The sequence below is a fragment of the Heterodontus francisci genome, chromosome 38 (genome assembly GCF_036365525.1).
Source record: "Heterodontus francisci isolate sHetFra1 chromosome 38, sHetFra1.hap1, whole genome shotgun sequence".
Taxonomy (NCBI): domain Eukaryota; kingdom Metazoa; phylum Chordata; class Chondrichthyes; order Heterodontiformes; family Heterodontidae; genus Heterodontus; species Heterodontus francisci.
In genome coordinates, this window is record NC_090408.1 from 24,687,287 (window position 1) to 24,712,001 (window position 24,715).

Sequence of the window (24,715 nt, forward strand, 5' to 3'; positions counted from 1 at the left end):
TAGTTATGTGGCGATGTCACATTAGGACATGTTTAGGCTGAGGTGAAATGCTCCTCCAGTCAAGGACCTCACCAAAATTCAAGTTCAAACATGAAGAATGGTCACTTGGTTGGGATACTAGAGCACTACCAGCATTCATAATTCAGTGCCTTGAGAACAGTAGAGAAGATTAAAGAGAAAGGTAAAAGAATACACACATATGCAAAAAAATTACACAGTTACAAGTCATTAGATGCACTTTCTTTATTTCAGCTTGCAGGCACTGGCATTAAAAGTTACATTTAACTTCTACAAGAAGAAAAGTATACAAACCATTATTTCCATCCCTCCCTGTGTCCAGTAACTTTACACTGAATAGGAATCAATTCAGTTCCAGAACTAAAAGTGGCAATGGCAGCAATGAAAACATATTTCCTCTTCCAAGTTAACCAGCATTAAAGAGTCACACTGAAAGTTATAAGGAAAGCCATTGCATTGTCATTACTTTTATATATTTCAGAGGTCCAAACTGTTTTGACAACTGTAGCTTAGTCCAATAATGTAAATTAGCCTCATCTGTCCATTTGCCAAAATTTGCAAGCACAGGCATCTATAACATTTTGTTGCACATTGCTTTGTTTACAGTTGCTTTTTATACCCAACATTCATGAATAGATCATGAACTCAAGTGCAAGTATCCTGGAGTGGAACAAGTAAATTTACACTTTGGAGGTATAACAGCAAAAAAAGATCAACATAAAATCTCCATATTTGTACGTTGGAGTTAAGTAAAATACTAACAATTCCTAAATTAATCATTTTAAAACACAACAAAAGTATTTACAACAATGCTATAAATTAACTGTGTAAAGGAAATTATATTAGATGGGGCTGCACTTCAGCTCTCATTTCCCCTACAAGGTAGGCTGCATATGCTAAAACCACAAGGACCTGGAGGGCAACTACAGTCAAACAAAGCTTGAGTGGTGTCCACAGGGAATAAAAACACAGCTGAGTACCTCTGATGCCACAGCCAATAGGTTATATACATTTTTTTGTAAGATAAACGTCAACATTTTGAAGGATCCTGGTACAAATGGTATGGAAACATTTGCCCTTGATTACATTTACCAGTTTGGAAAACTGGTAAATAAGTGTTAACCACAAATGTATGGCATCAACTAGATCAGCTTTTACACTATCAGTGAATGGTCTCTAATTTTGAATTGGGGTGATCTTTATAAGCATAGACTTCAAAATTAAAAGCACAATTAAATGAGTCAATAGAACAGGCATGACAGTTTACCATGTACCATTGGTATCAAACATTTTTGGACATAGACTTGCAAGAGATTTAATCTTGTAATTATAATTGTAACTGATAGTTAAAAGGAAGAACTAAGAAGCTGTCTGACTCTAGGTAATCTACCAATTATATATTCCAGCAGTTAAGGGCTCGAATCCCAAAACTGCTTTAAACTTAAACTATCCAGGGTAAACACCAATAGCTATTAAGGAGTTTTTTGGGAAAGGAAATGGGAGAGCCACAAACAACCAATATCATCAGCAATGTTCATGTACACAATTACGGAAAGGCATTGATGGCAGTCAAGGGAAAGCCTGTAAGAAGGCAATCACTGTTCTCCCACTGGAAGGGGGATGCATGGGAGATAAGTTAGAAAGTCTGCAGAAAAGTCAAACAAAGCAATTACATTTGTGGATTACTATTTTAGATATAAAACCACTCAAAATTCATATTGTCATATGGCAACCAGAATACTGTGACAGTCGCACAATAGTCACTATGGGTTCTCAAATGCATATCAATGTTAGAAAATATGAAAGATTCCATCTTTATCAAAGAATATTAATAAAGTGTTCAAATTTTATTAACTATTTCTCAGAAGTGGAAGTTCACTGTTTATTTTGCAATTATAAGAAATTCAATTTTTAGTAAATGATTTATATATTGCTTTGTGGCTTAGAATCTGCAGGTCTTATGAAAATGATTTTATATAATGAGATATTAACAACTCAGTTAACAGATGGATAAATATTATTTTGTGGTGGTTTATAATTTTAGAAGAATATTTAGAAGGGTAATTGAAAGAATTATCCCATATGAAAATATGAGACTACAAAAATCAGTAAATTATATTTATCAAATTTTGATACATGCTATTTTATATTCCTTTACTCAACTAGTGTCTAGCGAAATGCACTCAGCAGAAATAAACAAACAGTCATCAGCATCAGGGTGCTCTTACATCCACATCACTTCCAAATTCTGGTAACTATGATGCACCTTTTGGTACTCAGCTAAAATAAAACAACCTTGACAAAGTAAAATTAGACACATCTAAAGACTCAAGTCTAAAATGTTGATACTTAAATAGGGTTTTGTTTTCTGCACAAACTGTTTGTACAACAAAGCAAGCCACTGTCAGTCACGAGCAAAGTACATGTCTGAAGCTATTTACCAAATATGTAGCAAAAAATATTCAGTATTAATTTTAAGCAGCTTTATTCTTCCTCATACACACAGCTTGGCACTATAAAGTACTGCAGTTTGTCTTTTTTAAAAACAATTCATTGTGACATATTCTGCAGTCCTTGCCGTTTATGTCTACCTCTGTAAGCAGAATTAACTGCTAAACAAAACATACATGCCAATACAAAGAAAGCATTACTAAACACAACATATCCTATTTACTACAGTAAAAGGAAAAGATGAACTGCACTTTGGTTTACCATGTAACCCATCCTAAGTGATCTACCTCTACTGCAAAGACTAAAATAATATGCACTGGGTTACACCAACAGCAGGATTATGTCTTCTTGTACATGACTGAAGTCAGATTTTTCTGCACAGCTGCACACTGACGTAATCATATATTTTGTAATGATTCCACTTTCACTGAAAGTTTACTTAGGTAAGCTAAGAGCCTGGCAAGATTGCACCTACACAAAGGTGCTTAATTTTATACAGAATTCTACAGAATTGTAAGTCTTTTCTATTCACATGCTATTTTTATGACAAAGACAGGAATGTGAATTCTAGTCTGAACAAGATAAGAATATCAAAGCCTTTAACAGTACAAGCGTTTGTGTGCTTGGTGTGTATCTGTATGAATAAAGTCCAATAAGATAATCAAATGTCCCACCCAAGACTTCAGCTCTTATTTTCTTCTAGATGCTCTGAGCTCATGAGTATTGCGCCAGGACTGGTCTCTTTAGTATTTTCCTCTACATACTCAGAAGCAGTTGTTCCCTTTTTCTTAGTGGTCACCACACTCCCTTTCTGTAGAATCTCAGTAGCTTCATGCTCTAAAACCTCAGAAGGGGTGAGTGGCTCCAGCTGGATGCTACCCTGCTCACTCACATCAGAACCAACAGCTTCTGGTTCATCTTTGCTCCTGAAAAACTGTTCATAAGAAACATCTTCTTTGGGATCCTTATCCTGTTCTACATTTGCATCATCACCCTTGCCTTGAGTACACTTTTCTTCATGCAATCCCTCATCCCCTGTCTGTTTACATTTCTGCATGGTATCCTCAAGGGTCTTGCAATCTTTTGTTTCATCACAAGCAGTGCTGTTCTCAAATTCATCTTGTATTATTTCTACATCATTATCAACTGAATCAAAACTTTGTTCTTGAGCAGTGTTAGGAGCTTCCGATTCTCTGACTGAGGAATCATTCTGTACCGTCTCTCCAGTGTTGCGTTGCTTCTCTGTAGTCAATTCAGATGGCAGACCATCTGCTGTTTTTTCAGTGCTTTCATTACTTTCTAGATTTTCAATGGAGCTTATTTTGTCTTGATGATCACTTAATTTGTCACAATTTGGTAAAGGCACAGATTCCACAGATGGACATTCAAGATCAGCTTTTAAAGGCTGATCAGTCTTCTCCTGTCTTCTATTAGAGAGAAAACAAAACTGACATTCCATACTTTCCAGAGTACAATCAAGAAGCTTATTTTCAAGTTACATATTTTCCTTTTCAATTTAGAATACTGTAAAATGATGGATTTTCAAAATGTAAATTATCCATATACAATCTGTTAGTCCAAAGGGAGATGGTGATGTAGTGATAATGTCACTGAACTAGTAATCCTGAGGCCCAGGTTAATGACCTTGGAACATGGGTTCAAATCCCACCATGGTAGCTGGTGGAATTTAAATTCAATTAATTAATGAAAAAAATCTGGAATTGAAAGCTTTTCTCAGTAATAGTTTCATGGTACTATCATCGATTGTCGCAAAAACCCATCTGGTTCACTAAAGTCCATTAGGGAACGAAATGGCCCACCTGTGACTTCAGACCCACAGCAATGACTCTTAACTGCCCTCTGAAATGGCCTAGCAAGCCACTCAGTTGTCAAGGGCAATTAGGGATGGGCAACAAATGCTGGCCTTGCCGGCAACGCCCACATCCCATGAAAGAATAAATAAACTAATTAAAAGAGAAAATGTCGATTACCCATCAGAAGATAAATCAATTTCCAAACTTTCTGCTTCAGGTAAGGTGGAAGATGGCTTCTCCTTAAAGATAGAACAGAAAAGGAGACGTATAAGAACTTGAGACAAAATAAAAGACTGAAATACCTTTATCATTTTTATTTTGATAGAAGAAACACTCCTAATAATTCAAAATCATATGTTATCTGAATAATTCAGCTGCCAATCATTTGAATTAAACAATGTAAAGAATACAGCAAAGGGGGAAATGAATACCGAAAAAATTATTCATTAGGTAATCCAAATTAACCAACTTTAGACTGAGCAATATAACCTTAGCACATTAGTCACAGGGATTCATTGTTTATTAAGTTTCCAATAGGCCCATTACTCTGACTATGGTAGATTAAATACAGTGACTGAAACATGGAACAACAGGACTTTAATAAAGGAATAAAGGTACTCAGATACTAGCTCTTGCAAGATTACTAACCCTTCGTTACAAAATAAACAATTTAAATGTTTCAAAACACTTCTGCTCAGTTATCTTTCTCTTCCCCCAACTCTCTCTTATAGGCAAGATCCCCCAAATAATGTAACCTCTTTAGCTATTTTCTTATTCATTCTGGTCTTTTCATCAATTTCGTAAGTGGAGCAAATTCAAAAATGTTTTGTCTGTTTAGGTTAATTGTCCAGTCAATCAGAAGCACCATGTCATACAATTGACAACTTTGTCAGAACAGGAAGGAGCTCGCTGGAGAATGAGCATATGTATCAGTGGATCCACTGTCTGACAGCACCCAGAAAAGTAAAATCATGTAGGACAATTGAAGATTAAAGGTCAATTAAGGAACAGGCCAACTGCACTGAATCATTGCAATTTCCCAATGCTCTGCAAGTCAACAACTGCATTAAATCCTTCAAAGAACCCTTATTTTGGATTTCCCTATTAATAATGTGGCCACTCGCTGTAACATAGCTATTTACAATATATTTGACACACGAGTAAAATTCTGCTCAGCAGCATATATAGTTCTGATAATGCACTGTAAGAGCTGCAAAACAATTGAACTTACTTCAGATTTCTTCATTTTCTCAGCTATTGAAACATCCTCATTTCCCCTGTTGGGTGAACAAAACATTGTTAGATCTGAAATTCTTTTAAGGGATTTGTTCGAAAAACTGTACAGGAAACTGATAGTTTAAAGAATAGCATCAATTTCCATAACAGTGACAAGTGTGTTAACATGTTTTAAGATAGATAATTCCAGTGGCATATAGACTAAAAATCATTGCATATTTTGGCTGCTGCTCCAGACCTGAACTCCATGTCTATTTCCTTTTTTACCCTCTTGCCTCCTTCCAGGCACTTCTCTCCTGTTTGGTTGCCCCATCATGCCACCTTTCAATTCTTCCCCCTTGTCTGGGAGTTAAAAGGACCCAGGTTCAAGAAGGTGACTAACCACCACCTTCTCAACGGCAATTAGGGGTGGGCAATAAATGTTAACCTTGCCACTGACACCCACATCCCATGAATGAATTAAAAAAAAACTTTACTCAACCCCATCCTGGTCGCTCCCTTCACTCCCTCAAGTCCAAGGGATTCAGATTTGAGCATATCCGGCACACAAATATTTAACCGTGCATCACCAAATATCTTGGACCCTCCCATCAGTGTAGCCATGCAAATGTTTCACCCCACCCCAATCCCCCACTAACACCACACTTCGCCCCAAGTTAAAATCAGCGCTTCTGCCTGGGGCTGAAACTGGACATACATGTGCCGATACCTTGCCTCCTACAGAAACCTCCCCAAATAGTTATACTTCCCACTATCTTCCCCATCTACATTACACCTTGGTTTCTCTTCTGGCAGATTCTACTCCTTTGAGCACCTTACTTTGCTCCATTCCTCTTACTGCTCCTTTAAAATCACATGCCCCACTGGAGTTTCTCCCCAATATATCAATCCTCTTTCCCTCCTTCAGTCTCTGCACGGAGCGACTCTTCATTCTAGGATTTCAATCTCCAGCTCACCTCCTTTCCGCCATCTCTCTTCTAAATTCCTAAAACTGTGTTATGAACCCAGTTAACTGTTTCACAGCCACTCCCTCAACCATACCATCTCCCGTGACTTTTTTTATTCCCGTGCTATCAATCACTGAAAAAAACCATTTCTGACCACTTCCTTGTATTCCACACCACCCACATCCCCTACCCCAGCCCATTCTGCATCTGTCCTGGGGGGAAAAAGAATCTACCCTAAACAGATTCAAACTTCGAAATATATAGCCTTTAGCCTTCTATTCACAATTCTTCCTGTAGCTGTTGATGTACACCACTACTCCCTCACCTCCAGCTACAATACCCTTGTCCTCAGCGAAACTAATAACTGTTGTTGACATCAAGGCAGCATTTTGACACGGTGGCATCAAGGAGGCCTAGTAAAATTGAAGTAAATGGGAATCCAGCGGAGAACTCTCTACTGGCTAGCGACATACTTAGAACAAAAGAAAGATGTTGTATTTATTGCCCCAGGCTATTGCTGCAGGAGTTCCTGAGGGCAATTTCCTAGGGCCAATCATCTTCAACTGCTTCATCAACAAACTTCCCCCCACCCCCCATCACAAGATCAGAAGTGGGAACGTTTGCTGCTGATTGCAGTTCCATTCGTTATTCCTCAGATAATGAAGCAATCTGTGCCCACATGCAGCAAGACCTGGACAACATTCAGGCTTGGGCTGATAAGTGGCAAGTAATATTTGTGCCTCACAAATGCCAGGCAATGACCATCTCTAGCAACAGAGAATCTAACCATCTCTCCAGAATGTCCAACAGCATTACTATTGCTGAATCCCTCACCATCAACCTTCCTGGGGTCACCATTGAGCAAAGCCTTAACTGGACCAGCCACATAACCACTGTGCATACAACAGCAGGTCAAAGGCTGGGTGTTCTGCAGCAAGTAACTCACCTCCTGACTCTCCAAAGCCTTTCCACCATCTACAAGGCACAAACCAGGAGTATGATGGAATATTCTTAATTTGCCTGGATGAATGCAGCTCTAACACTCAAGAAGCTCGATACCATCCAGGGCAAAGCAGCCTACCTGACTGGTACCCAATCCACCATCTTGAACATTCAACACTAGTGCATCGTGGCTGCAGTGTATACGATCTACAAGATGCACTGCAGCAACTCGCCAAGCCTTCTGTGACACCAAATCCTGGAACTCCCTACCTAACAGCACTGTCGGTGTACCGGGAGGCGGTGGCATAGTGGTATGATCACTGGAATGGTAACCCAGAGACCCAGGGTATTGATCTGGAGACATGAGTTCGAATCCCACCACAGCAGAAGGTTGAATTTAAATTCAATTAATAAATCTGTCTGGAATTAAAAGCTAGTCTAATGATGGCCATGAAACCATTGTCGACTGTTGTAAAAACCCATCTGGTTCACTAATGTCCTTTAAGGAAGGAAATATGCAGTCCTTACCTGGTCTGGCCTACATGTGACTCCAGACCCACAGCAATGTGGTTAACTCTTACATGCCCTCTGAAATGGCCCAGCAAGCCACTCAGTTGTACCTAACCCGCTACGAAGTCAATAAAAAGGAATGAAACCGGACAGACCACCCGGCATCGACCTAGGCACTGGAAACTACAACGGCAAACCCAGCCCTGTCGACCCTGCAAAGTCCTCCTTACTAACATCTGGGGGCTTGTGCCAAAGTTGGGAGAGATGTCCCACAGACTAGTCAAGCAACAGTCTGACATAGTCATACTCACGGAATCATACCTTACAGACAATGACCCAGACACTGCCATCACCATCCCCGGGTATGTCTTATCTCACCGGCAGGACAGACCCACCACAGGTGGTGGCACAGTGGTATACAGTAGGGAGGGAGTTGCCCTGGGAGTCCTCAACATCGACTCCGGACCCCATGAATTCTCATGGCATCAGATCAAACATGGGTAAGGTAACCACCTACCGCCCTCCCTCAGCTGATGAGTCAGTACTCCGCCATGTTGAACACCACTTGGAGGAAGCACTGAGGGTGGAAAGGGCACAAAATGTATTCTGGGTCGGGGACTTCAATGTCCATCACCAAGAGTGGCTCGGTGGCACCAATACTGACCGAGCTGGCCAAGTACTAAAGGACACAGCTGCTAGACTGAGTCTGCGGCAGGTGGTGGGGGAACCAACATGAGGGGATAACATACTTGACCTCGTCCTCGCCAATCTGCCTGCTGCAGATGCTTCTGTCCATGATTGTATTGGTAGGAGTGACCATCGCAGAGTCCTTGTGGAGACGAAGTCCTGCCTTCACATTGAGGATACCGTCCATCGTGTAGTGTGGCACTATCGCCGCGCTAAATGGGATAGATTTCAAACAGATCTAGCAATGCAAAACTGAGCATCCATGAGGCGCTGTGGGCCATCAGCAGCAGCAGAATTGTACTCAACCACAATCTGTAACCTCATGGCCCAGCATATCCCCCACTCTACCATTACCATCCAGCCAGGAGACCAACCCTGGTTCAATAAAGCGTGCAGGAGGGCATGCCAGGAGCAGCACCAGGCATACCTCAAAACGAGGTGTCAACCTGGTGAAGCTACAACACAGGACTATCTGTGTTCCAAACTGCGTAAGCAGCATGCGATAGACAGAGCTAAACGATCCCATAACCAACAGATCAGATCTAAGCTCTGCAGTCCTGCTACATCCAGTCGTGAATGGTGGTGGACAATTAAACAACTAACTGGAGGAGGTGGCTCCACAAATATCCCCATCCTCAATGATGGGGGAGCCCAGCACATCAGTGCGAAAGATAAGGCAGAAGCATTTGTAACAATCTTCAGCCAGAAGTGCCAAGTTGATGATCCATCTCGGCACCCTCCTGAAGTCCCCAGCATTACAGATGCCAGGCTTCAGCCAATTCGATTCACTCCACATGATATCAAGAAACGATTGAAGGCACTGGATACTGCAAAGGCTATGGGTCCTGACAATATTCCGGCAATAGTACTGAAAACCTGTGCTCCAGAACTTGCCGCACCCCTAGCCAAGCTGTTCCAGTATAGCTACAACACTGGCATTTACCCGGCAATGTGGAAAATTGCCCAGGTATGTCCTGTACACAAAAAAGCAGGACAAGTCTAACCTGGCCAATTACCGCTCCATCAGTCTACTCTCAATCAGTAAAGTGATGGAAGGTGTCATCAACAGTGCCATCAAGCGGCACTTGCTTAGCAATAATCTGCTCAGTGATGCTCAGTTTGGGTTCCGCCAGGGCCACTCAGCTCCTGACCTCATTACAGCCTTGGTTCAAAAATGGACAAAAGAGCTGAACTCCAGAGGTGAGGTGAGAATAACTGCCCTTGACATCAAGGCAGCATTTGACTGAGTATGGCATCAAGGAGCCCTCGCAAAACTGGAGTCAATGGGCATCAGGGGGAAAACTCTCTGCTGGTTGGAGTCATACCTAGCACAAAGGAAGATGGCTGTGGTTATTGGAGTCAATCATCTGAGCTCCAGGACATCACTGCAGGAGTTCCTCAGGGTAGTGTCCTAGGCCCAACCATCTTCAGCTGCTTCAATGACCTTCCTTCAATCATAAGGTCAGAAGTGGGGATGTTCGCTGATGATTGCACAACGTTCAGCACCATTCGCAACTCCACAAATACTGAAGCAGTCCGTGTAGAAATGCAGCAAGACCTGGACAATATCCAGTGGCAAGTCACATTTGCGCCACACAAGTGCCAGGCAATGACCATCTCCAACAAGACAGAATCTAACCATCTCCCCTTGACATTCAATGGCATTACCATTGCTGAATCCCCCACTATCAACATCCTAGGGGCTACCATTGACCAGAAACTGAACTGGAGTAGCCATATAAATACAGTGGCTACAAGAGCAGGTCAGAGGCTAGGAATCCTGTGGCGAGTAACTCACCTCCTGACTCCCCAAAGCCTGTCCACCATCTACAAGGCACAAGTCAGGAGTGTGATGGAATGCTCTCCACTTGCCTGGATGGGTGCAGCTCCAAGAAACACGACACCATCCAGAACAAAGCAGCCCGCTTGATTGGCACCCCATCTACAAACATTCACTCCCTCCACCACCGACCCACAGTGGCAGCAGTGTGTACCATCTACAAGATGCACTGCAGCAATGCACCAAGGCTCCTTAGACAGCAGCTTCCAAACCCGCAACCTCTACCACCTCGAAGGACAAGAACAGCAGATGCATATGAACATCATCACCTGCAAGTTCCCCTCCAAGTCACACACCATCCTGACTTGGAACTATATCGCCGTTCCTTCACTGTCGGTGGGTCATAATCCTGGAACTCCCTTCCTAACAGCACTGTGGGTGTACCTACCTCACATGGACTGCAGCGGCTCAAGAAGGCAGCTCACCACCACCTTCTCAAGGGCAATTAGGGATGGGCAACAAATGCTGGCCTGGCCAGTGACACCCACATCCCATAAATGAATTTAAAAAAAACCTACACCACACATTACAGCAGTTCAAGATGGCGGTTCACCACTACATTCTCAAAAGCAATTAGGAATGAGCAGTAAATGCTGGCCTTGCCAGCAATAGCCACATTTTATGACCGAATTTAAAAAACCTTTATTGACTCCCATCTGGTATTTCCCTTTGCTCCCTGAAGTCCAAGGGATTCAGACTTGAATGTTTCTGGCAAAGAAGTGGTTTAGCCATGCATCACCAGATTTCTTGGACCCCCTCTCTCTCTATAGTTTCACTCCCCTCTTCTGCGCTCAGATCTCATTTCCTCCACAAGACCCACCTCCTCTACCCATGACCCTAGTCCAACTGAACTGACCACCCACCCTCTCTTCCTAGTTCTCATGCTAGTTGACAATGTAAATGGTTCCCTTTCACAACCACCATCAACTCACTCCTCAAAAACCCACTTTTGATCACTGACCGGGAACTACTGCCCACCCCATTTTTAAGTCTTGAACATGTTCTCATCTCCCAAATCCACGTACATCGATCCCGCAACTTCATCTCAATTTGTCCAATCAGGTTTCTGCCCCTGTCACAGTACCAGAGAGGCCTAAGCAAAGTCAGAAATGACTACAATCATGGTGCATTATCTATCCTTGATCTCTCTGCAGTCTTGACACGGATGACTATACCTTCCTCAGTGAACATCTCACCTCTGTTGGCCAGCTCAGTGGAACTAACCTCGCTCCATGGAGCGGGTTTGATTTCTTGAAAATTATTTCCACTTCAAATGAATAATGATTCATCTGAAGAAATAAAAATTCTGTTGCTCTACAAGCAGGGGAGAGTGGCCAAAGACCAAAAGGTCTGCAAATTAGTGGCCGAAGACAAAAAAGTCTGAATAATTTTTTTTGAGAAGGAATCATGTAATTATAGCACTGTTAATAATCTGCAATGACTACAAGTGCTTCCAGGCCACTTCAAATGTGCAGAAATGTTAGTAATCAAAGATAAACAAAGAGGAAACTATCAAGACGGTGGACTAATGCATTTGAAAGAAAGACCAAAGTGACCTCAAGATCACCATTTCACAGTTAGTACATCATATAATTATGAAGAATAAAGTAAATTTTAACACCAGAACTGTCAGTTCCAATTTTTTTTTTAAAAAGCTGGTCTTTTGGGTCTGAAGGCTGGAAACTGAAGGGGCATCCAACCTTTTTGCATGAGGGGCCACATTACAATTTTTGTCCTACATAGAGGCTGGTGAGCAAATTTCAGAAAGATAAAGGCATTACAAATTTAATTTATCAAAACAACAAAAAAGTGCATTTTTGTAAACAAGCTTTAAACAAAGACTAATTTATTAACTTACTTTCCCGTCACTATGTTGAACACTCATTTAGTGAGGTACCTGGCATTATTTATGCTTGCTCAAGTCGTCAATACCTGTCCGCACACTTGATATAGCGATGTGGAGTATTCTGGATAGATGTTCATCTGTCAGGAGTGATCTTGATCGCTCTCTCCCTCCCCCTCTGTGTCTCTGTCACTCTCTCTCCCCTCTATCACTGTGTCTCTGTCTCTCCCCCACTTCGGTGTCTGCTCTCCCCATCTCTTCTGCCCCTGCAGTCTCTGTCTGTCTCTCCCCTACCCCCCAGTCTGTTTACCTCTCCCCTCACTGTTTCTGTCTCGTCCCCACCCCAGTTTCACTGTCTCCTTCTCTCTCTCTTTCCCTCCCCCCCCAGTCTCACTCAGTCTCTCTCTGCACCCCCCCCCCCCCCCATTGCCCCTTTCTGCCAATTTCTGCCAAATATGGATCTCCAACATTGAGGTTTCGATATTCCGTCATTGGCCTCTCCCTTTCAGACTTTGAGCAAAAGATCGGCTTTAAAAAGAAAATGGGAGCTGTCACTAACACCTTTTTAAAGCCGGTCTTTTGCTCAAAGAACAGGAAATCCTTCTTCCAGAACAAAATTTTGTTTATCTTGTCAGATATAATCATCTTAAAATTACCAAGATGCTAATGTTTCAATTGCCTACAAATGTGTCGGTGAAATGTCCTTTGTCTGGCATAGGAGTCTTTGATTAGCCGACGGCAAACCAGTTCATGACTGCTTTATAGGTAATGCCAGAATCAAATAACCCATTGAGAATGAACCAGTTTTCACATCTATGTTGTAAATACAGGATAAGAACAAAGATAGCACCCAATAGAAAGTAAAACCTTCCGCCAAGGACAATTTGTGCCACTGGGTTTGCTGTTCTAGAAAAGGTATCATGTTTTCATGACGAAAGATGATTGTTTTATTTCTATTGTTGTGAGAAAATATGATGCCATTTCTGGGATGACAAATTCAACAAAACAAATTTCACTCACCTTGAGGTTTTATTCAATGTGAAATTTACTCTTATAATCTGGTATGCACAATGATCACCTAATCAACACCTGAGCGGCCCTAAAGGCCAATATAAAGTTGAATAACAATCCTATGGAATTGACAACTATACAGTACAATAGACAGGCTGACCTAGATGCAACCCACATTATGAATCTTCAGATCTAATGCATATAAATGCACTCATGGATAAGAAATTTGTAGAGTACATTTGGCATAGCCTTCTTTCTTGCATTATTATATCCAGTCAAAAATACTTGCATCTAGCTAATCGCCCCTTTTCCCTCACATTCCGAAACAAGATTTTCCTTATATTCAACTTGAGAATTTTCTACTCTCCTCAAATTCAAAACAAAAATTCCTGTGCTGCAGACCTTCTTTAGTTCAATTTTCAAATTAGTCCCTTGGGGGTTTACAAGGTCACTAAAAAGCATCCCCTGCACTGGAGCATGGTTTTCATTTTGGGTAACAACTAAATCTTTCAGAAGTTAGGGCCCCTGTCATAGGCAATTGCGCGCAATATACACAAACACACATTTTTATATCCTGGGGTAGAAAATCAGCTGCTGAGACACAAGTATAAGCTTTCTCCAGATAGGGCATGGTCAGTGTTTAAAGTGAGCTGTAATGCTTGCAGCTTAACACCTCAAATTTATAAAAGTACTATCTCCTCACAGGGCTCTCCTCTGGTTCGCAGTTGTGCTGCTCTGCTCCATTCCAAGTTCAAATGTTTTCCAAGCCCATTGATTGAAAAATCAAAGTTTTAAAAAAATGTTTGCTGGTTTTTTTGGCACGAAGTCCCTAATGCCTTTGTACCAGGCACTGACTCAAGACTGCAGCATGGATATTGGAATTTGGGATACAAAGTGCACCCCTCAGTTCAGAGTGTCTACTGCAGAGTTGCTGAGGCACTCAGTTGAGCAGCACTGCTGAAGTAGAGATAAAAATGCCTGCATAATTTAATTTTTTTTAAATTGACGTTGGTGGAACAATGTTGGATGTGGTCAACTTCAGCCAACTGTTTTGTTTAATGACAATAGGAGACGAGATAAGATTATTTTACTTGAAAGCACCCTGTGAGCTCTCGGCTTGTACTCTAAGGGTTCTTCATTTTAGAATTCAGGAGGCTTGATAACCACATTTTCCTGCATCATGCTGCTGCTCATTTCCCCAACAAGATTTTGTTCTAGAAGAAGGAATTCCTGCCCTTGCTACAGATCAAGAATTTCAGCTTATACTGAATTTTGATCTCATAACCAAACAGACATGTCACAAATGAGCTGCAGCCCAGACCACTGGCAAGAATGTTAGAGATGGGTGGGGGAAGGCCTCTGGGAACCAGGAGGACTGAAAGGAAAATGTAGCTCTGAACTGTGTTTGCAGACTGTTTCAGGATGAGAACGTTTCTGTGAACTGTAAAGAGGGAGGTGATAGGGAGACAACGTTGTTGACTGGGAGAGAATATCTCTGTGAAGGAGACAGGAGGAAAAAGTGTTCAGATTATATTTAGGTGTAGTGATGGTCAGGTTGCAGTACTGAAGATATGCAGCAATCCAAATGTCACTTATCTTTCCTTGAAATTTTAATAATAAATCAACGAAGAAGCAAAAAGTGTTGAAAATTAACCAGGGTAAATAGTGAAGTTCATACTTTCCCAGGTGAGCAGGTTACTAAAAATGCAACATCAAGGGTGCACCGAAGCAACATTTGGAAGGAGCGTGCACAGTTCCAAATTTACTGCATATAGCCCTGGTTAGGCCAAATGATCTGGGGAATCTGTTCATACTTGTAGGGACTCTCAATGTGTCAAAATGGACACAAAGTTGAGAGTAAAAAGAATCCTAGATAGATTTATGTGAAATTAATAACTAGTTACAGGAATATCACACCAGAACTATTCAGCCCTTTTCCATCTGTTGTACAACCCCACAAAGCAAGATGCTATCACCTGAACAAAGGCAAAAGTAAGACAAACCAGAAATATAAAATCTGTTCGTATTGCTCTGCAATTAGTTTGCTTAAAGAAATTATAACCACTGAAATCCAATGGACAATATCTCTGGCCTCATCATATTTTGCAATGTAACATAGTTTACATGCAACATCTATAATATAAAGCATTATAGTTACAACAACAAAAAATCAACTTGCATTGCTGTTTTAAGCTTCAGTTATTTAGTTATTCAGTGGTTTACCTATTTTGGTGTTTCTATAATATACAGAACACTAACAATCACCGCTGTTTCTATTAACTGCTCAAGATGATCTGCAAAACAAACTTACTCAAAGAGGTTGTCTGAGATTGTTGAAAGCACCAAGCAGAAAAGGTAACTAAATATGTAAGCATTAATGTGCTTCTCATTTAGATATTTCATTGTCTCAACTTGGTCATTGTCATGCTATTACATATAGTTGCTGTCTATTGACAAATAATTCACTATAACCATACATCTGAGACACGAACAATCAAATTACAGAGTACCTAATGGTTACAGGTTCTAATAACTGAAAATAATGAAAATAACAGATTTCTTGTATATTGATTCAACAGATAATTGATTGCACATTAATTCTATGTAACAGTTTAGCACTTGCTTCAACAGGGATGCATTCTATGACAGACTACTTGTATGTCAGAGAATGGCTGGCGATTTTGCATTTGCTTGGCAAAGGCTGCACTGGTGCAAATTTTTAGCTACCAAGAGCACTTATACTGTATGAAACCTAGTTATTAATCATTTATTATGATTCATGATCCTGAGAGCTTAAATTGTGAATCCTTTCTGCCACTACATGTTATATTAAGCATAATAAACAGATACATTGGCTAATGTCCATTCAAACATGATGTATGGATCAGCACTTTAGTAACAAATTGGTTTTCCAGTAAGATGTCCAATCTAAGAAAAATAGTTCTAACCATCCTTCTAACCATCCCTACCTCTACAATTTATTTTGAGCCATCTCTATGGACGAATAATTAAATTTACTATAAATGTAGTGAAACTATTCATGAAAGTTAACAGCAGTCCTATTGGTACTACTTCACAATCCATTCCCATTAGCTACTTTAAAAGAGCCTGATTTATAACACAAAGTTGTATATTAAGATTTAAAAATTACTCAAACCACATCTGTTCTAAAATGCTGCTTAATCAAGTACATTAACATATTATTATGACCAGGTAAGAAAGGTGTCTAGGAGTCCCTCTCAGCCTTCACCTGGTCTTACCGAAACAGGGTTTAATTTTTAAACACACCGTGTTTTTAGCTCCCCCTGGGTGAGTCCTTGTTCACCGCTTTCCAATTACAAGTCAAAGAAACCAGCACAAACAGGTTTTCTTAGGTTTAAAATAGAAATTTATTAAACTTGAACTTAAACTCTAATTTGGTTGACGCCTACAGATACATGACGTGCCCAAGCTAGCATGCATACGTGACACGTATGCAAATAGAGACAAAAAAAACAGAAGAAATAAAGTGGAAAAGTGTGAGGCAATATCTGAAGCGTTTTTGTTACGTTTCTTCGAGCTCACTGTAGAGTCCTTGATTGTCGGTAGATTTTGCTTTTCGTTGGGGCCCAGTATTATTCTTAAACCTTGTTCGCTGTAGGAGATTTCTGTCTTGGGGTTTATGTGTCTTCAGTGGATTCAGAGGCTTGTGAGAAAGAGAGATCTTCTCAGTTCAGGAGCGAACAGACTTTGAGTTCAAACTGTACAATTCAGAAATTCAGGTTGCCAAGCAGGTTAATCATGTGACTAACTGGTCTGACCATGTTTTGGATTGTATCACCTTAGCAGTCTCTGGCATGCTCCTCTTACACACAAAGCTGGTGATCAAGGTCCATTGTGGGTTGAATGTGTCAAGGAATGATCCTTTGTCCTTCCAATCACAGTGTTAATATGCAAATATCTTTTCCAGTCATGGCTGATCTGTTTAACAAGTCCTTTCTTCACTCCAGTAACAGTTTAAAATCAATGTTTATGACAAAATTAATGTGCCACATTCTTGGCAGGTGGGGGCCAAGCATGACAATATACTATAGGTCATTAGCAGTACAAATAATTAATATTTGCAAAATAATGAGGAATAACAAAATCAAAACATAATAAATGATACTTTCAAACTATTTTCAGGTCAGGGAATTAGAATCCCCAAACGTACTTAATCATGAGCATAGCCTTCCTAAATATTAAATCCCAAAACAGAATGAAATGCCTATGTGTTACTGCTCATCACTGCTTCACCATTACTAATTCCTATGGCCCAAGTGACAAATTTTAATGTTAATGTATTTCAATAAAGGTTTCTAATCACCCCATTAAAATCTAAAACAATGGAACACTGTTCAACTTAGTTTATCTATCATTTGCAACTTGCTTTCTATAATAATTTGTATTTATATAGCACCTTTAGCATAATAAAACATCCCACGGCACTTTACAGAAGCATTATAAAGCAAGATTTGACACCAAGCCACATAAGATATTAGGGCAGATTCCCAAAAGTTTTGTCAAAAAAGGTCGGCAGGCGTTAAGGAGCGTCTTAAAAGAGAAAAGAGAGATAGAGAGGCTAAGGAGTTTAGGGAGGGGTTCCAGAGCTTTAGGCTAAATGCCAATGGTGGAGCGATTAAAATCAAGCATACTCAAGAGGCCAGAATTAAGGAAGTGCAGATAAAAAGGCAATGTGCACTGTCACAAAAAGTTATAAAGTCATTTGCGCACAGGAGGCGGCCACTCGGCCCAAGCCCATGCCAGCTCTCCACGGAGCTATTTGATCTGTCTCACTCCCCCGCTCGATCCCCGTAGCCCTGCAAGTCAATTTCCTTTAAGCAGCCATCCGATTTCCTTTTGAAGTCACTGACTGTTGCCGCTTCCACTACCCTTGTGGGCAGGTCATTACCACAAATCGAAGACTAACCTAAGCATTTGCCTTTTCAATGTCTCCTCTTTTTAATTGTACAAATGCAAGTTGTGTTGAAGCCAGGAGCCTGGCTCTATTATCTGAATTTAACATTAGGTCACCTGCTTGCAGAGATAAAATTTAATTGGACTTCCGTAATATTCAAAGTCACAATTCTATGAAGTTTAACATAGCTCAATAATAGGTTGAAAAAAGTAAGCAACTGGGGAGGCTACAGCTGCCCATAAGTTGTAGCTTTAGTCTCTGTGAGCAAGACGTTCATCAAGCTGCAGGTAAAAATCCTCTGGGCAGAAGCAAAATACTCCACATAAATACATATGGGGTTTCAAAAGTGCCTCAAGTTCTCACATAACAGTAGATTGATCAGCAGCTGAACTTATAGCCCAATGATGAAGGCCCATGCTCCTGTAGAATCTCTGAAACGTTTATATACCATGAAGTTGTACTGGCATAATAGATGAATAAATTTACACAATAACTGTCGTCCTCCATAAATTCATCTTCCTGTGGAGCTTTTTATTACGTTGAAGGCACTTTATGAAGTAGTTGTTCAGATACTTTTTTAAAAAAACCTCACATCAGATAGCATTGTAAAAATAAACCACTGAAATGCAACAACTATACTACAGCTCAGTCAACCTGGACAACACATCCATGGACTTCGTTCGAAATGTTATCTGGCTGGCTACTCTTAAGGACTAATGTGATATCTTCTAACAACTGACACTGTTTCTAAAAGTGGAACTGAATTGGTAATATGCTGTGAAAAAGCTATAACTTAAATCTTTATAAGTGGATGCCTGTATTTAATATGCTTCAAAATTGCCAGTTAAACAATATCGGAGCTGTCAAGATTAGCCAAATCCTAAATGTGAAATTTTCAGCTACATGCTGTACACCTGAGCAGTTGTATCATGCCAAAACAATAACATAGTAAAAGGTGCAAGTGCACCCATCACTAGGTATTACCTAGTATTAATGTATCTTCTTGTCACGCATCCTTCTTTCCCTGTCTTTCTCCCTTCACAGACTATCTGGCTGTGAATTTATGGGTCTTTCTCCTGTAGCTAAGCAGGTGGGGCTATCCCAGTATCTTCAGTGGAAATGAAAGCCTCCATTAATGCTATATACCCTCAAGTGTAAATATAGGAATTTTCACAACTGTTATCGATGCAGGAACAGTCCAGCATCAATTGGATTGTATGCACTCAGACAAAGTAGGAAAACTACAAGGAATTGCTGGCACAGTCCTTCGAAGGAGATTGTGAATATAGGAGTTGGTACACCTATGTAATTCAGTAGAGGCATGGCACAAAACCTGCTTGAGTGTAGAATTTATTCCAAATGAAAGACCATAGAAGTACCAACAGATAATTTCTTAGCTTGCATTTTCCTAACTTTTTAGAAAAAAACCCCATACAGATTCATCTGCATCAAATAATAAATTACAACTGCAGCTGAGCAGCATGAAATTAAACACAGCCATTAAAATTTGGCAAGTATTGCAGAGCTACTTAAACTAACAAAAAATATTTTTGCACTTTTCACAGGAGTGCCCAACTGAGAGAATATTTTTATTGTGAGTAATGTCGACTCTCAGACAAATACATTGCGCTGAGAACATATGGTACAACTTGAATTTTCCTGCAAATGTCAGAACCCCCACCACCCCCACAAACTATTCACTGCATAAATATAACTATTTCTACAGTTCTTTTAATGGCTTTGAAAAGAAATGAACAGTGTTGTCAGCTGATATTAACTCTTCATGCTCAGGTACCATTTGTTGGCCTGTCACATGGGCCCCTAAGTCTGCTCTTGCAATAAATGGATACCTAGAAGTGCAGACCTTTGGGAAGGGGAATCGATTCACTCAAAGATACCTACAAGTTGGAGACGGATGTACATTTATATAAAAACCACACACTGAAGAAAAAGGAAAGCATCTTTCAATACACTTAAATGCCATCTTGAGTAATTCCTGAAATTTCTTAAACCTTACATAATTTATAAAACAATGTAATAATTTGATCAAATTCGACTGCACAATACAAGTGTTAAACTGTATTTATATCTGATATATAACACCTTTTTGTAATCCAGTGCATCAATTCTACAAAGGATTTCGATATAGCCAGAAGTCCTGTTGCTTCCAATAAGAAAATATGATTTTTACATATTATTACATATTCCATGAATCAAGCTTGTGAATTCTGGATGTGCAACTGTGATGCATAAATATGCAAAACAAACTGTCAAACAACACTGATCTATGAGGCAAATGTTTGTTGTATGCAAAATATAATTACTCTGTATAATGAGTCATATGGGGAGGTAATCAACGTCTCATTTATGCAATTCTAGCAGCGAGTTATACAGTACTTGCAGACAGGTCTCCAGCTCGGCTTTCTAAACTGGACAATTTTGTTCAAAATGGGGATAAAAAAGGAGGTATTTAATTCTGTTAACTTGGACAATTAGTTACAAATCTAAAGAAAAGACAGCAGTTAGATTAAAAATATTCCTACAAACTACACAGTACAAAAGAAATAAAGGTTCCAAATCATTAGAAAAAAATGGGGGAAAATGATAAGTTATACAGAAAGATTTCAAATGCGTATATACTTCACAAAATTCTTCAGAAGGTACAAGTGATAAATAGCTACTCAACAGAGATAAAGCAACATTTCAAATCTTTAAAATGCAACATCAGTGAAAATATGCTGAAAATTATTGGTAGTTCCAAAGAATACTGAAGAAATAGCATACTTACTTGAACATATTACTGTCAATAGCAGAGGAAGCTGTAAAGAAAAATCGGAATTATAAAAAAAGTATTCCTCTTCATCCTGTGAAGAACTGGTTTGCTATTAACAAGTGGACTTAGATAAAAGACTATTATTGAACAAGGCGAGTCAAGTTCACAATTTATCACCCACAATATATTAGTCACTTCTCATTTTTTTTGCTTTCTAGATAGACGGTATTTTTAAATGACTCGCCATATATCCTGTCTTTTTCCTCGTCTTACTTAGATTTTCAGTCTCTATTTGTATCCTACTATGCTTTCTCCTTCTCCACCCAAAATGGTGTTCACAATCAGCTTGTTTACCCCAATTCTCCTGGAAGGTACAACTAGGAGAAATAGCAGGTTTTTAAAAATTAAGATAAAATGAAATAAATACTATTTGCTTGGAGTTCCATGATGGGCTAATGAATAAATGCACTACATGTCATGATTCTGAACCACACAAATAAGAAATGCCCCAGGTCCCTGCTGAATTAGCTGATCTCAGCCAAGGTGACTCTGTCTGCAGCATAGGGATAGGGGGAAAAAAAAACAGGGTTCTAGCCCATTGATATCCAGTGACCTTTGTGGCAACTGTGTGAGTGGATGTAGGTGACTGAGCTCAAATGCAATGCACCCCACAGTTAAAAAACTTGCCAACACTCACTGTGCAGTTTGTGTATCAAACACAATCACTTAAATGGGATATCCGTGGGCTGCTGGAGGACCATAAGCCAGCACAAATTATTGCCTTCTGGAGAAAACTGGAAAAGAAAGTACTATTAGGCAACTGTCAGTATGATCAGTACAAAGTAGTGCAAGGGTGTAATTCTATAACTAAATACTTTCCTTATGACTTCCTTTAAAAATTTCAAAATTATATTGGCCTACTTGAGAATAATTAATTGTATCGATTTTATTCTATAAATATCTGCTTTTTCACTGAGTGAGGTTGAGATTTTATTTTCGCTGTGAAAAGTAAGCAGAATCACAGCTGCCACCAAGAAATCTGCACAGAACTCCTCACAACAAAAGACAAATATAAACATGGCAAACATATGTCATCAGTAACAGGCGCATCACTTTCAACATACCTTTCAAAAAGGAAAATATATTTGCAGCATTCAGATTTACAGAGCTGCAGTCTCTATCACTATAAAAAGTTACAAACAAGTAACATTGGCTTTAATACCATTCTGCATATTAATCTGTGGTGTTTCTTCAATAATTTTTGTTTTTAAAGGAAAAGCTGATGCAGTAATATGGACATTGGCTTATGAGAGTTACTGACCTTCATGTTGTGAAAGCACTAAACTAACATAACGTGGTTGAAGCTGAATTAACATTGGAGTTAATGATTTTCTCTTTTGTGAATTCAGCTCCATTATTGAGGGCAGTAACTCATCCAGCACAGTGGGGTAAATTTTGACTTAGTACAGTAATGTAAAATGGGTGAAGTCAATGGAAATAAAAATCCAGAGAGATGTAAAATGGGCTGCTCATTATCACCCATTTTACATTATTGCACAAAGACAAAATCTACCTCAGTATGTTAGACAATGGCTGTTGAAACAAAAAAAAATTTTTTTTTTTTTTAAAGCAAACTGAACAGAAAGTTCAAACCAAAAAGTGAAGAAAACTCTGTAAGCATTTGTTTTTGAGAAAACAGGTACTGATGATAACAGCAACTCTTTAAACAAAGAAAAGGTTTGGTTTAATTTATTCGTAGTTTTTTTTTTAAACTTACCACTAGACTTTGAAATGATATGACAGCAGTGGAATTGGTTTTGATCAAGATGTTTTGCCATATCATCTGAGCCACTAACATCAGCTTCAAATGGACAGCTAGTACACACTAGTTTGATACCTCTGCAACAATATAAAGTACAGTAGTCTGTGAAAACAAGTATTTAATTCTGGAGCAGGTATCACTCATCAGCACACAACATTTGGCAGTAAGGATTGTCTGGGACATTCACTTTTTTTTTTACAGCCTCATAACAGCAAGGACTAGTTGACTGAATTTCAGTAAGGCAGTTTGAGTTTCCAATTGGGCAGTTGTAGCATGTAATACCTAATTTAGCAACCCTGGGTTGTCTTGCAGTTATGTGATTTTGGATTTAATTCAAGTTCTCAACTCCTGTTTTCATTCTGTTATGGTGGCATGACAATAGGATGAATCCAAAAAGAATTATAGGAAGGTAGATCTCACAAATTTGGATTTAGAAGTGGATTGAAATACAAAAAGACTGAAGAGAAATCAAACTGGGTGCCACTGGGCAATTCACAGATTTTTCAGACCAAGATGCATGCTCCAGCAATCTTAGTTCACAACATGACCATGAACTCAGCATTAAACAACTGCACATAAAAGAACAGAGATCCAAGCAACAACAGGGCTTGGCGAGAGAATTCCACAGACAGAAGTTATGAGCTGAAATGCATCACTAATACTCGATGCAAATGCTTTGGACTGATTTTGAATACGGAGCAATAGTAGCAGTAGTTCTTGCACTTGGTGCATAAACATGGAGCTCTGTCTTGTGGTAATAGCTCTTGTGCTGCGGTGGTCAGAATTTTGTGAAGAACTATTACCTTTTTGGGATGCTGGGGAGAGTGGGACCTGGTGGGGAGGGACTACCCTATGCTCTGCATGACCTTAGACTGTACCAAGTCCAGAAGCAAAAGGTACATTTTTGCAAAAACCTGCTAAACAAGATTGCAATATTCCATAATTGACTACTTCAGTACTTCCATTCAAAATGACAAATGCGAGTGAAATTAATTGAAGACTTCCCCATCTCTGTTCACAACTTTGCTTTGCTTCTGGATAAAACAGAAGCAATTTCTAAACCAATAAGCTGTGTTTTAACTGAAGAAATGCTCTGACTTTTACATAGCAGAAGTCAGTGGACAACATCACAATCAATCTTCAATCGAGTTACAAATCTGGTCTTCACTGTGCAAGCTAACACACATTTGCCCATACTCACTACTTCATTTTGCTTGTATTTAGCTGCATTAATTCAGTTACTCTTTTTCTTCCAGTTGGGGTGATAGCCAATCTTTAAGCAGAGATAGCATCAATTTTATTGTTACCCATTAGCTTACTGAACTAACAGGATCAACCTGATGATTAGGCTTTACACAAGCATTACTCATCAGAAGCAAACTACCACTCTAAGTATGGCAAATGGACAGTTAATATAAGTAGCATTTTCTCAGCGATATATCCAGGCTTAAAAATTATATTGCATTGCCTACCTCAATTTGTTTGAAAATTCTCTGAACATCCAAAATTTCTTTTTACTCGGGACGGTATGAAACCTGTAAAATACGTATGTTAAAAAGACAGCAATAATATATGTACATTTCCAGATGATAATTCACTTAGATTCGTTTCAATTGCACTTTTGTGAAATTATGAAAATAACTTAATATACTTTAATGAAGTGCATATTAAAATTTTAAAAATATAAACATGTATATTTAGCACAGAAATTAACAAAATATATTGGAAATTTTCAGTTTGTCAACAGCTGAATTTTTGCAGCCCATTGGCATCAGGATCGTGGCAAGGTGGCCCATAAAATGTTTGTGGGAGCAGCCTGCCATAACCCTGAGAAGGCCCCACCACATTTTAGCAGCGCTGGCAAGGCCTCGTTGCGGGCCTCCCT

At 39.6% G+C, this 24,715-nt stretch overlaps 1 protein-coding gene across 6 annotated transcripts in view; it reads right to left on the bottom strand.

The window, feature by feature from the left end:
- Window positions 1–237: 237 nt before the first annotated feature.
- Window positions 238–24,715, bottom strand: part of znf280d (zinc finger protein 280D) — a 114,295-nt gene continuing 89,817 nt past the window's right edge. For 5 of the 6 annotated variants that reach the window (XM_068017855.1, XM_068017852.1, XM_068017850.1 and 2 more), the window contains 6 exons: window positions 24,303–24,365; window positions 22,786–22,907; window positions 21,024–21,054; window positions 5,515–5,560; window positions 4,461–4,522; window positions 238–3,896 (listed from right to left, as the gene is read on the bottom strand). In XM_068017855.1, coding sequence (XP_067873956.1) covers window positions 3,152–3,896; window positions 4,461–4,522; window positions 5,515–5,560; window positions 21,024–21,054; window positions 22,786–22,907; window positions 24,303–24,365 — 1,069 coding nt within the window. In that variant the 3' untranslated portion in view covers window positions 238–3,151. The remainder of the gene's footprint in view (window positions 3,897–4,460; window positions 4,523–5,514; window positions 5,561–21,023; window positions 21,055–22,785; window positions 22,908–24,302; window positions 24,366–24,715) is intronic. The other variant, XM_068017851.1, reaches the window with a different exon arrangement.